The following is a 12,519-nucleotide window of genomic DNA, read 5'->3' on the forward strand; positions in this document are numbered from 1 at the left end:
GGTGGAAATTTATAAAAAAGAAAGAAACATGAAAAATTAGAACAGAATTAGGGCCACTGCGCTGGTACTAAGATTTAAAACACACACACAACACAACGTATGCTAATCTAAGTTTACTGTATCACTAGCTGATGTTCTCATCTCACTGTTGGCAAATGTGCATTTTTTTTGTTTTGTTTAAATATTAGAAAATGGAAAGATGTTTTTTCAGACAAAATAGAGCTTTATTAGTGGACATCCTTGGTAAAGGTTGATAGTAAAAAGTGAGAAAAGCAAAAGAAGAATAACAGACAAATCTCTGCTGTGAAAAAAAAATCCCTCTCTGCATCAGCAAGGTTAGCTACTCTATCTGCTCACACAAAATTAAAGAACTATTTTTCTTCTATTGTTGTTTTGAAGATTGAATGTCTGTCGGCAGTTATTGCTGCTGCCTCTGAGAAAAGAGTGGCATATCAGCAGCTTACCCATCAGCTGGTTCAAATCAATAGCTGACTAGCTTTAAAAGCATCAACCCCAAAGTGGACCAGAAGTAGCAACTCCATACAGGGGTGATCAACAAGTAGGATTAGACAGGCATGTATGCAGTTAGTGTGTGCACAATGAAGTGTGTGTGTGTGTGTGTGTGTGTGTGTGTGTGTGTGTGTGTGTGTGTGTGTGTGTGTGTGTGTGTGTGTGGGAGGGAGTGAGAGAGAGAAGGAAAAAAGGCTAAATTAGCAAAGTCTTTTGTGCTTGTGGCCTTTTTTTTCTTTCTTTTATGCTCCTGCATGTGCTTTTGTTCTTGTTTAGCATGCACTGTTGTTGGTACCTATTTTCATTTCAGCTACAGCCTATCCCATAGAAACAGTGGTGCTGTAGCCCACAGCAATTGCAGTCTAGAGGAAGTAAATCAACTGCAAAACAGATGCAGCATGTGTATGTGTTTCAGCATGAGCTGGTGAGTGTGAGAGGAAGTGAACATGGCAGATTTAACAGGCTTGTGAGCAACAAAAAGATGCTCCCTTCTTCTTCAGTCAGCTTGGCTTCATGCTTATGCCTCCAGCTCCTGGCTAGTAATCGTGGACAGAGAGTTAGATAGACAGTGGATAGATTGGAGCTTATGTATGCTTGTGCAAAAAGCATGGACTGCGTAGGATGGTTTAGAGCTGGTATCAATAATTCTGAGGTCATATAATTTGTTTTTAAAGAGCCAGTTTTGTAAGCGATGATGCGGTGATGCTGGTGTATGACAGAGGAAGCGAGGTAAAAGAAGTAACAGGGATGAGGAAATGTTGGAAATATGTGCTGACAGCATTTATAGATATGCCAAATCCTCTGTTTGAAAGTGAGATAATGAGTGAGAACGGCTCACTGTAAACACAACTCATGGAAAACATTAAACAGGCTACAGAATTCCACAGTTCATTCTGTTGTTAAATGGAAGAGACACTGCAGATGAACACAACATCACACCGCAAAGCCTGGAAAAAAAATTGATTGAAAAAGGAAAAAAAAAAATTACTGCCACACAAAATAATAGCCTTCCCAAATAGAAAAACACAATTCACAGCTGACATGGCAGACAGTGACAGCATAATGACTATTGCCGCTAATGCAGGTACTGCACTGCACTCCAACAACAATGCAGCAATTTCATTAGTCGGGTACATTCTGCCAGAAGGATATTGAGTTGTGATGCCAGAAATACCAGTGACAGAGAAAAATTGGAATTGGTGTTGTTTTGATGGAAGTCTAAATGGACAAAATGAGGCGCTAAACGTGCAATAACAAAAGCAACGACAGGCTTGTGAAAATCTGATATTATTACAGATAATAATCTGCATCCACTCACAGGATGAACTCTACAGTATAATATATCCTCTCTAAGACTGTCACTCCATCTTTTCTTTCCCCCCAGGCTGGAATAAGCGAGTGGACTATGAGCCGGGAACAGGCAGTAAGCAGCTGTTTCCCAAGATGCACCTCGAGACTTGTGGCGGACCTCTATCCTCGGTGAGGACCACGGTGGAGCTGCAGACCAGCCACATTGGAAAGGGCTGCGACCGGGAGACCTACTCTGAGAAATCCCTACAGAAACTCTGTGGTGGGTTATTCTGTGGTTACTGTGTTTTCACAATCACTAACTATTCTTGCGTGGTCGAAATGAGCTATAATTAAGACAAAAACTTGACCTGTGACTATTAAATCGATGGTTGATATGCAGATTTACACAGTATATGGCTCATCAAAGACGGCTGTCTGAGGCAACTAAAAGTTGGGGCAGTAAATTAGAAGTTAGATCCTGCTAAAAGCATTAGCGGAGTCCATGCGTTGAGCGCCAGGGTCAGACGGAGCCCGAGGTGGGTTTCTGTGCCCTTTTTAAATCAACATCTGAAAGTTCCCAGTCCATGTTGCTTTCTTATCTCCACTTATGTCCCCGGTAAACCCCTGTGCTAAATGAAGGCACCAGAATGGCAAGTTAAGGCTGTGTCACTAATGATGTGACAGAGCGAGGGCATTAGCCGCCCTAGATGCAGCCGCGCTTTCTCCTCTGTGACTGATGAGCAGCCGAGCCGCCGTGTCAGTGCCCAGAGCACCAGCAGAGCAGTCGAGAGCCCCCACCCCCAGCTCCCCTCCACCGAGCTCCACTCTCCTTCCCCACCCACACCGCACTGCCAGCAGGAGGGCTGGAGTCATCATCTTTGACTAACGGCCTTCACAAGCCACATTCCAGCTAATCTGAATGCATAACATCCACTCCCTGCCTCCCCTGGCTCCCAGTCCACGCATGGTTTACCACTAAAGAGGCCTTTTCAGGCACCTCATAATCGTTATCTGATAGCAAATAGAATAAATTGTAATAGCTTTTTTAAAGCACAATCAATTTGAGATAATGTACAAAGACATCGGGCAAAGGAAAGGCTGCAGCTGGGTGCTGGAGGAGTCGATGGGTATTTATTTACTGAGGGAATCTAATTACTGGAATCAGAACGTCGACGGCGCCACGAGCACGCAGTGGAGAAAAACAGGGTTTTACAAACGAGTGAAAAACATCAATTAACGTGCTAATGTGTTATTAGCAGAAATGAACAGATGCATGTTGGAGTTTCTTTGCCAGGACAAGGGACGCAGTGAGTTGTGACACTTCCTGTTTTGTTTTTTTTTTGGTTGGTTTTTGTCCTATAACAGCATAGTTCCCAGGTCGCATTGATCCATTTCCATCAGTAAGCCATTAGAAACGATTCAAAAATGTATTTTAAAGGCATGAAATACATTTTTTACTGTCACACAGGAAAAGCAGAAGATTGATGGGTGAGGGCATGTCGTATGCATGGAGGAGCGAGGTGAGCATGTGTCAGGGGCTGCGTTTGTCAAGGTGACGGCTCGAATACAAAGACTGGACGGGGCTCAACATATTAGGGTTATTGTGTCAAAGGAATGATGGAGCTGCTTTTAAAGGGAGGAAGAGAAACCAAATGAGCCAGCTCAGTGCAGGACGGTAACGATGGGTCTGTTTTGTCAGGATGTGTAGGGATCGTGTCAGCTGTAAGCCGTCTGTGCGACTGGCTGATTCTCACCAAGCCCTTGCTATGTCTTTTTCTCTTTGTGTTGCCATAGTGCTTGGTTAGTATTTCCTCTGTTTCCATAGAGGTGCATTATAGCAGTGAGCTATGTTCTGAATTTATGAATAGTGGCTCACATTTCTTTTGAAAGTTAGCTTCATTTGCCATGAATCAATACCCACATCCCGTATCTATCTCAGCCCATTGATTCGTTATTAAACTCTGCTATCTGCATTACTCTTAAGTAATCATAGCCTAGAATAAGGCAATGCACACTGCATATCTGCCGTGATTGTTGTTGACAGATCTACTGTCTCACCTCTTGTTTGTTCCCACGGCAATAACCCCAGGTGCCTCGTCGGGTAGCACTGACCTTCTCCCTGCTCCCGGTACGGCCACCAATTGGACAGCGTCCCTAGTGTCTGACAGCGGGAGGGACAGTGACTTGATCTTCAGGTTTGACGGTCGTCAGGCAGCCAAAATCCCAGACTGGGTGGTACCCCAGAATTTGACAGACCAGTTTACCATTGCAACATGGATGAAGCATGGGCCTAGTCCAGGGCTCAGAGCTGAAAAGGAGACCCTACTTTGTAACTCTGACAAGACTGGTGAGTCATTTGTTAACACATTTCATGGAAAAAATATATTTTCTAATATCTACAAATATATTTCTTGACATTTCAGTCGGTTATAAGAGAGTGTAGAGTGTAAGTTGTAGTAAGGGGGGATTAGCAGAAATCGTAAAATTGTAAATCAGAATGAAATTCAAACACCACAAATGAAATGCACCTTGATTATTTGGTGGATTATGTGTTGTGTGGTCAGTTGACAGGAGAACTGTGGTCTGTGAGCAAAGGTATAAGACACTGACTGCAATACCAGAAGTGACAGTGGTTCAATAAAGACTCAGTGTCTGATAATATCTGTTTTTGTTCCTTGTAAAGACCATAAATCACTACTTAAATCATCCTAATAATCAGTGGTGCACATAAGTGGTCCGCAAGTGCGCATTCGCTGTCAAAATAAAAGACGCGCACCAGATAAGAAGTTGCACACAGATGTAAACAACAACTGTTTGTGAATTTAAATTTAAATAATTTAAAGAAATTCTTAATTACAATGTGATGCTTTTTAATAGCGGCACATTGATCAGAATTTGCATCTCCGTGGACAGCATGCCCTCCCTGCAGGGATTATTTTGTTGTTTTTTTAAATTCCAGTGAAAGACTGTGCCTGCAAACTCACCTCCTTCATAAAAGTGCTGCTGTCCCAGTTTTGCGAGAGCCACATGTCAGGCTTGCTTTACCTGTCAGCTGTGAGTAGGTGAGGTGATTTGGTCCCTGGTGTCTACTCCTCTTTTTACCTCCCACAGAGATGAACCGTCATCACTACTCGCTGTATGTCCATAATTGCCGCCTGGTGTTTCTGCTGAGGAGAGACTTCACCCAGGTAGACACCTTCCGGCCGGCCGAGTTCCACTGGAAACTAGAGCAGGTGAGGCGCTAACGTTGGAATACGTGTGATAGACCAGGAAACTTGTACTCTGAGCTTATCCTCAGCTCACCTTTTTGATGAGGTATGGACCTCTCGCACAGAGAGGTATGAAGCCTCTAGCCTGGATTATACCTCTATTAATCATCCACTGGGATATTTTTTTCTTAGTTTAATCCATGGTGGTCTGTGTCTTCTGTTAAAAATAGAAGGCTCCTGGTAAGATACTGGGATTCACTGGCAGCGGCAAAAAGGTTTAAAAGGGAGTAAGAGCTGTTGGTGATTTACTAACACACATCATATTCATCCAGTGATTTGCAAACAACCATGGTTTTGTGGGTGTAAACTGTAACCAATTAGTGCTTGGCTATACTAGAAATCTCTCCATAAAAAAAACAAACAAAAAACCCACCTAACCTTTAATTAACCCCATTTAATTTAGAGAATCCACATACTACTTAATATCCATGTAATATCTTAATAAATTTAGGGACTGAGTAAATGTTTGGCATCTGCCCTTTCATGTGAAGATTCCTCTGAGGAATGGAACATTTCCACATAAAACACTGTGTTACCTGACAATTAATCACAATTCCACAATTAGTTAATAATAAAAACAATAGATACGATGGCTAGAGAAATATGAGCTTCCTCCAGGCTTGTGCATGTGTCTCTGTGTATGTGTATGTGTGTCGCGTGAAGACAGAGGCAGCTGTCTGTTGATCATGGTTGCTGTCTCGGAGTCAGACAGGTCATCTCGACTCACAAAACCCCACGCTCACCCAGTGAGGACATTTGATTCAGTAGGCACACAGCTGAGGCTGGACATCCAGATGCAATACCCTGGGCTAATTTAATCAGACAGATCACTGGTCCTTGATTGGAGAGAGAGCATGAAACGGGTCATCCATCAGTCTCCTGACAGAGCGTGGTATGCGTGAGGCCCCATCTGGAGGAATTTAGACAGAGTTTCTATTGAGTATCTGTCATGGCTATTGGTCTGTTTTTCTCACTCTACATTTTCTCCTTTTGTTTTTAATTTGTTCTGTTCATTTTTTTTCTTTTTTTTTTCAAAGACATCTGACCAATCTGGATATTTCACAGGCCTCACTGCTACAGTAGTATGGCTTCTGCTAAAGACATTAACAGTGATGTTCACTGTACTTTCTCAGGCGTTGTTCAGATCAGCAAAAGTTACAAGAAAAACTAAGCATGGCTGGAATCTTTTGCCCTCATTCCCTCTTTCTTTTCAACCAATCAAGCAATTATAGTGTATGTAGACTATTTGTTTATATGTTGAAATAGTTTGAGAGTATCAAAAGTGTTATACTACTGTGATGTCACTAATTAGATTTCTGAGCAGTACCTGAAAACCAATGGGAATACTGTAGCATCACCTTTGACTATGTTAATGTTGTTAACATGGCCAACATTATAAACATTGGTAGGTTAGTATTCTGTTTGATAGAGGTTGTGTTAGGATTGACATTGAGCTTTAAGGAACACTATTAATCAGCATAACTTCATTATAAGTAAAAGTAATTTGTAGCCACTGTGACGTCAACCTTTGGTTTGTGGACTAACATTTTAAAGACTTTGAGAGATTTGATTTGGATGTCAACTTCTTTCAGAGAGAGAAACAATGTTGCAAGAGCTAATCTCTCTGAAACCTCCAGGACGCTCTGTTCATATGTACTTGTCCATCAAAAGGAAACAACCTCCAAACATGCAGTTATTTATCATTTACTTTGTTTTCAATTTGACAGTAATTGATCAAATGAATGTGATTCTCTATCAAAGGAGACTTGAAACTAGCAATCAAGACCGGAAAGTTCTTAGAAAAGTAATTACAGAGTATTCAATCTAGTGAGCAGTAGGCCCTTCGTTTGGAGCTGGCAGAGCTAACTTAGTGGCCTTCTTCTTCTTCTTCTTCTTCTTCTTCTTCTTCTTCATGAAGAAGTACAATGAATGCTTCTTATTAAGACTGGTCTTCTGGTCCGCTCTTCTTAAGAAGAATTCAGGTTTGGTACATTTCCATTCTGGCTTCACTTTCCAGACCTAGAGGCCAGGGTTGTGTAAGTTGATACATAACAAGAGCTTATTCACAGGTCACAAAGAATTAAATGAAGCAGATAATATTCATAGTTCACAATTTAATTAAGGTTAAGCAAGCCTTATGACAGCTGGGATATGTTCCAGGCCCCGGGCAGCCCTGAACTGGATAAGCAGAAAAGGATGGATGGTTTAGATGGATCTCTAAACTATTCTACTTTCATTATAATTACTTCCTATCAACAAATCCGTCTTCACATCATTGCATAATGTTACTTCTTGCTACCTACTAAAATTAAAAATATTATTTTTCCTTTTCTATATTCCTTTTAAAAGTACAAGACAAAGCAATGTGAATATATGTTTTAACACCTAGTCTACTTATCATGAAGGAAGACCACTTTTTGGCTGTTGGGTCATGGTTGTAACCTTTGGTAATTCCTTCCTCCTTCCTTATTTTCAGTGATTTAGTTGCAGATAAATGGTCACATGGTCCAGCTGCAAATTGGTTGTTCGTGTAGCTGATGTTGTTACTCTTTTTTTCTTTTTTTAGATAAATATAAAAATATTCAAACTAAGAAAAATTAGCTCAAAGAGGTACAGTGGTCATAAATTTGACAGAAGTGTCGTGTTCATCTCAATATTCATTTAAAAATTGTGCTCTACAAATGACCAAAAGTTCAAAGTAAGAACAAAATTTAAATATTAGATGTTAGTGTCACGTCAGTGGTATCTGTCTATTTAGACACATAGATTTCATTTGAACTGTCTGACTCTGATATTAAGTGACAATGGAGGTAAATAGAATTTAGTTGCTTACTTGAATGCTGTAAACTCACTTTTACAAAATTCAAGTGCAACTTCTGTTCCATTAACCGGATCTTGCTGCTTTGGGCAATCCACACTGACACAGTTCACATTTTCATTCTAGCTACTTAGTGTCTGTTTCAACAGTCTGCCATATGGTCTGTGAGCTTCAGCCTGGCTAAGTCCCTCTTCACAAATCCCAATTGTATTCATTATATAGTATGTATCATACATAATAATAGCATTGCTGTGAAGTAAGACACTAAGATTTAGGCTGTTTATTGTTTACCAAGAAAACAGTCCTAGTTCAGCATTCTGTCATTTGCTAAATGGCACTAGTCAGAGTATAGCTGAGGCTAATAGCCTCACAGAGCCATTAAGGTAACGCAACCTGCATGCAGAGCGTATCCAGTTTAGAGGCCAGGAGAGAGGCAATTTTCCCTTTGATGTTCTTGCTTGTTTGTGATAATTCTGCAGTCATAACATGACTCATTATAAAATGCATCATATCACACTTTTTCCCCATAGTTGTTTTAACCATATGCCACAGTTAATGAAATCCCACATGAAGGAAGTTAGTAGATTAGAGAGGAGTTTGACAGTTTTGGGGTTTTTTTTCTTTCTGTGGCTTAAAAAGGGTTAAGACAGGTAATTCTATAGCAGGTCTGAAATGATCTTGACTTATTTCATTAGCACGTGTCGCAATAAAAGTTTCCACGGTCTACTCTGGCACCACATAGGCACACAATAGCTGTTAAACTTTCTCGAGCACATTTAGAGTTCTCGCTCTTTCTCGCGTCCTCCCGCTCATCTTCCTCCCTCTTGTTAATAGTTGTCTCTGTGAATCCTGAGGGCATGAAAGGAAACTTTCATTAAGTCGCTATCTCCCCTCGCCTTGTCGCCATTTCCTCCTCATCTGCTAATGTCTTTAAAACAAAATGAACTTCTGAATACCTCCAACTTAGAGAACCCTCAAACAGAAGAATCCTCCTCTCCCTGCACTGGTTTATCAAAGAAGTAAGAAGTCCAATTAATTTCTCATACAATCCAATCACGCAGTGCGAGCTGCTGCATAATAACCGCACTGGGGTGGTGGGGGGAGATGGTTGCAGATATTAGTTTTACCTGCTGAAAAAAATAAAGAGTTTACTATCTGTTAATAACAGACAGCATGGTTTTATGCACATTGGCCTATTCTGTTCGGTATGCTTAAACTTTGCTCTCTGTGCTGTATGCATTGTTGGGAGATGAAGCCTGAGGTTTTCATTGAAACTCCACTGAAAGGTTTTGCAATGAACGTGTACCAAATGTGTCTTTTGTGCACACTTTCATATTCTTTAAATGCAGATCCGAATACGAGTGTCTCAAAGACGGAGGCTGTCAATCTTGAAGATGTTTTCTGCATGAGCCAGTACTGAATGAACCCCTGCAGGTGTTATAACTATGTACAAAATTGGATCGGGTGCGCACGGTCTAAAAAATAGCCTTTGGCGCTCGCAGGTGTCCGGGAAATTCACTGTATAAAAGAGTGCCTCACAGACCCAGACTCCGACTTCAGTTCTTCCACAGTGTATTAACAGCTTGTGAGGTTTTATTGTTCCATTCACTATATTCACCCGGCGCCTACTTTTCTCCTGACATCGGATGGTTTTATAATACTGCTTACTGCTGCGTTGTAGTTTCAAGTCTAAACAGAGGGAATCTGACAGGGGATTTGACTGTTATCATGTTACTGGTTTTCGATTGATCAGCATCTGAAAACACAAAAGTAAAGACAAAAAAATCCAGCACACACACACTGTGTCATTTTTAATGATTAAAATATATATATACGCAACGACCCATTACCTGCCATTAAATCGTAATAGAAACTGCAGATTACAAGGGTATTTCCAGTCCCTCCGCTTCCTGTTTCAAAGACAGAATTTGTGAGATATGTAAGAATGAATATGACCATGTGAAGCCCAAAATGTAACGTTTTAAAGAAGGAGTCAAAGAACAAAAGCCAAAAGTGTAGGAGATAGCATTTGCATGCGTATATGTGATTTTTTTTTTTTTTTTCTGTCAGTAAACATGATAGATCTAAAAATTCTGAATGAATTTCTGTAGGGTTGTACAGTGGGGTCATCTTAACAATCCATTAAACTTTGGCTTACATCCACCGGGGTCTTCAGGCTCAACTTAATGATTTATTGGTCAAAAATGGACAAAACACTTTAAAACTTACAAACTATGATTTTTGCAAGTGTGGTGTATATTGTGAACATACAGAAAGTACTGTATTTAAAACTTTGCTGCCATTTTTTGTATTTACAACATATAAGAAATGATTTGCGGGGATTCTAAATATCACATTACTTTGGCCCTTTGACAATATTTGACCTTAAAGGAGAGGTCAAAATTTTATAAAATGTCCTTTATCTTAAAAATGATGCTTCAAATTTTTTGTTTGTATTGGCAACATTTATGAAGTGAACTAGTATATGGGGATTCTAAATATCACATTATAGTTTCCCCTAAATATCATGTCCTATTTGACCTCTGACCTCACTCTTACATTTTACATCTATCTTTCTTTCAAGTAGACCCCAAGATGTGTTATATCTTTAAAGAAAATATTGCAAAGACATAGATTGCAATATAACATTATATTAGGCTCAAGTTATTTATGTTCAGTACAAGTCTCTCTGTACCTATTACCCATTACCTAATCCTGCATGTCATAAATGTCATGCCTGCACTTTGCACTACAAACTGTATGTAAAGCATGTTTAAAAAGAGCATAGAAAACAAAATGACATACATAATACATATATACCATATGCAAAAAAAATTACTATTCCCTTAAAAATAAATACTGCTCAGAGTGCGAGCTGTTTTGGCAGAGGTTTGCGCTGTTGGAGGGCTTCTTGTAATTTGAATGTTTTCAATGAGAGCAACAGATGTACAGTAGTTCTGTTTTTAGCTCTTATGGGTTAATAAAATTGCATTTCTGTAAACACTGCACAGTATTCGCCGTTTTGAATTCACACATCAAATGAGCAGCAGCAGGTAATTTCCACCAGCAGCTACCAAATAAGCACTGACTGACTGAGTTTCATTTTTAGTGCTGACACAACTGGCTAAATTTTTGTTTTTACCATCAGTGGAGGAAGTCTTGTTGCAAACAGTCATAAAACATTAACTGTGTGTCCACAGGCAGCGAATCTTATGAAGTTTGCAACAACACCAAAAAAAGCACTCTGAGCACACAGCTTTTTTCCCTTCTGTTCTCACAACACTCTCAGCCGACATCAACTTTGTCAACAGTGACATTTACTTACAATCTAATATTAAAAGCAGTTTTTTTCAACCCTACAATAAACACTTAGGGTTGTGCTCTGAAAGCAGGCTCATGAGCACTTCCAATGCTAAAATCACTGACAAATAAACACACATCTGATGTGTACATCAGCAGAAAAGTGTTTCATGAGCAAAAATCACCAAGAAAATAGTAAAAAATTAGTAGCTTTACATTTTGCTTTTGATTCATTTGCAAAAACCAAAGTAAAAAGCTGGGATTTTTTGGTCAAAAAGAAGATATAAAGTGTTTTCTTGACATTTTTCCATCTTGCCCTCCTCTACATGAATTGCAGACTATTTCAATACAATATGAATTACAATAGAGTTAACATGCTCTCTGTAGATGTGTTTTTGCCTGCAGCTAACATTAGCATTCAACCATATCATAGCCAAGATTACGGTTACAGTGTAAGTGACACAGCGAGGAGCAAAAACACATTTATTTAAATGTGGAAATAAAACACACAGATGCAGCCAAGCTTACAGTGGAATATTACTTTCTTGCACCTTTTCATCCAGCCTCAGAAATGTTTTAAGTCACTAATGTTCTGTAACATTAATGTTAATAAAACTGAAAAACCAGATTTTCACCTGCTCTGCTTTCAGTTGCCAATCAAAGAGTATTAAATTTAGTTGCCTGTTGAATGTTGGCCCTGCGACAGACTGGCGACCTGTCCAGGGTCCTATAGTAGCTGGGATAGACTCCAGCCCCTGTGCTACCTGATAACTATAGGTGGAAGAGGAAAGATGGATCATCTTTGTTTTATTTAAAGGATATATGTCATTTGTAAATTATTTCTCTAAAACCATCCATTTGATATAAAATTTATCAGTGTTCCTTTAAAGGACAATAGCCTACTCCCTTAATACCTCAAAAACATTTTAAGCACTAATAGTTTAAAAAGTTGCTTCTAATCAGTCCTCTACAGTTAAGAGATTGAGTTGACAATTTTGAAATACATTAAGTCTTCCAAGAGCAAAAATAAATAAAGCAAACTGTAAATTAGAGGGTAAGTAACAACCTCATAACAACCTCATAGTAATGGGTCAGTACACACTGGTGCTGATGAACTTGTTCAAAATGCCGAACTGCAACCAGTTTGATAAAAAGGAAGGAAAACTGCGCTATTTACATTTTAATAATATGTAAGTTGCACTAAAGTAACAGATCAATGGGCTCCAAAATAGACAGCTCCAAGACATCGACAGCTCACCCTTATTTAGCCTTATTCCTTAAGGGAATTTCCTCTATGTTTAGACTCTGGAGGGTTTTTTTGTTTTTGTTTAC

General features: G+C 39.6%; 1 protein-coding gene across 1 annotated transcript in view; it reads left to right on the forward strand.

The window, feature by feature from the left end:
- The window catches only part of LOC116321655 (calsyntenin-2), a 322,481-nt gene that overhangs the window by 237,169 nt on the left and 72,793 nt on the right, over positions 1-12,519 (forward strand). Inside the window, exons 6-8 of the mRNA XM_031741563.2 lie at positions 1,895-2,080; positions 3,890-4,147; positions 4,912-5,033. Coding sequence (XP_031597423.1) covers positions 1,895-2,080; positions 3,890-4,147; positions 4,912-5,033 — 566 coding nt within the window. The remainder of the gene's footprint in view (positions 1-1,894; positions 2,081-3,889; positions 4,148-4,911; positions 5,034-12,519) is intronic.

The sequence above is a fragment of the Oreochromis aureus genome, linkage group 14, assembly GCF_013358895.1.
Source record: "Oreochromis aureus strain Israel breed Guangdong linkage group 14, ZZ_aureus, whole genome shotgun sequence".
Lineage (NCBI taxonomy): Eukaryota > Metazoa > Chordata > Actinopteri > Cichliformes > Cichlidae > Oreochromis > Oreochromis aureus.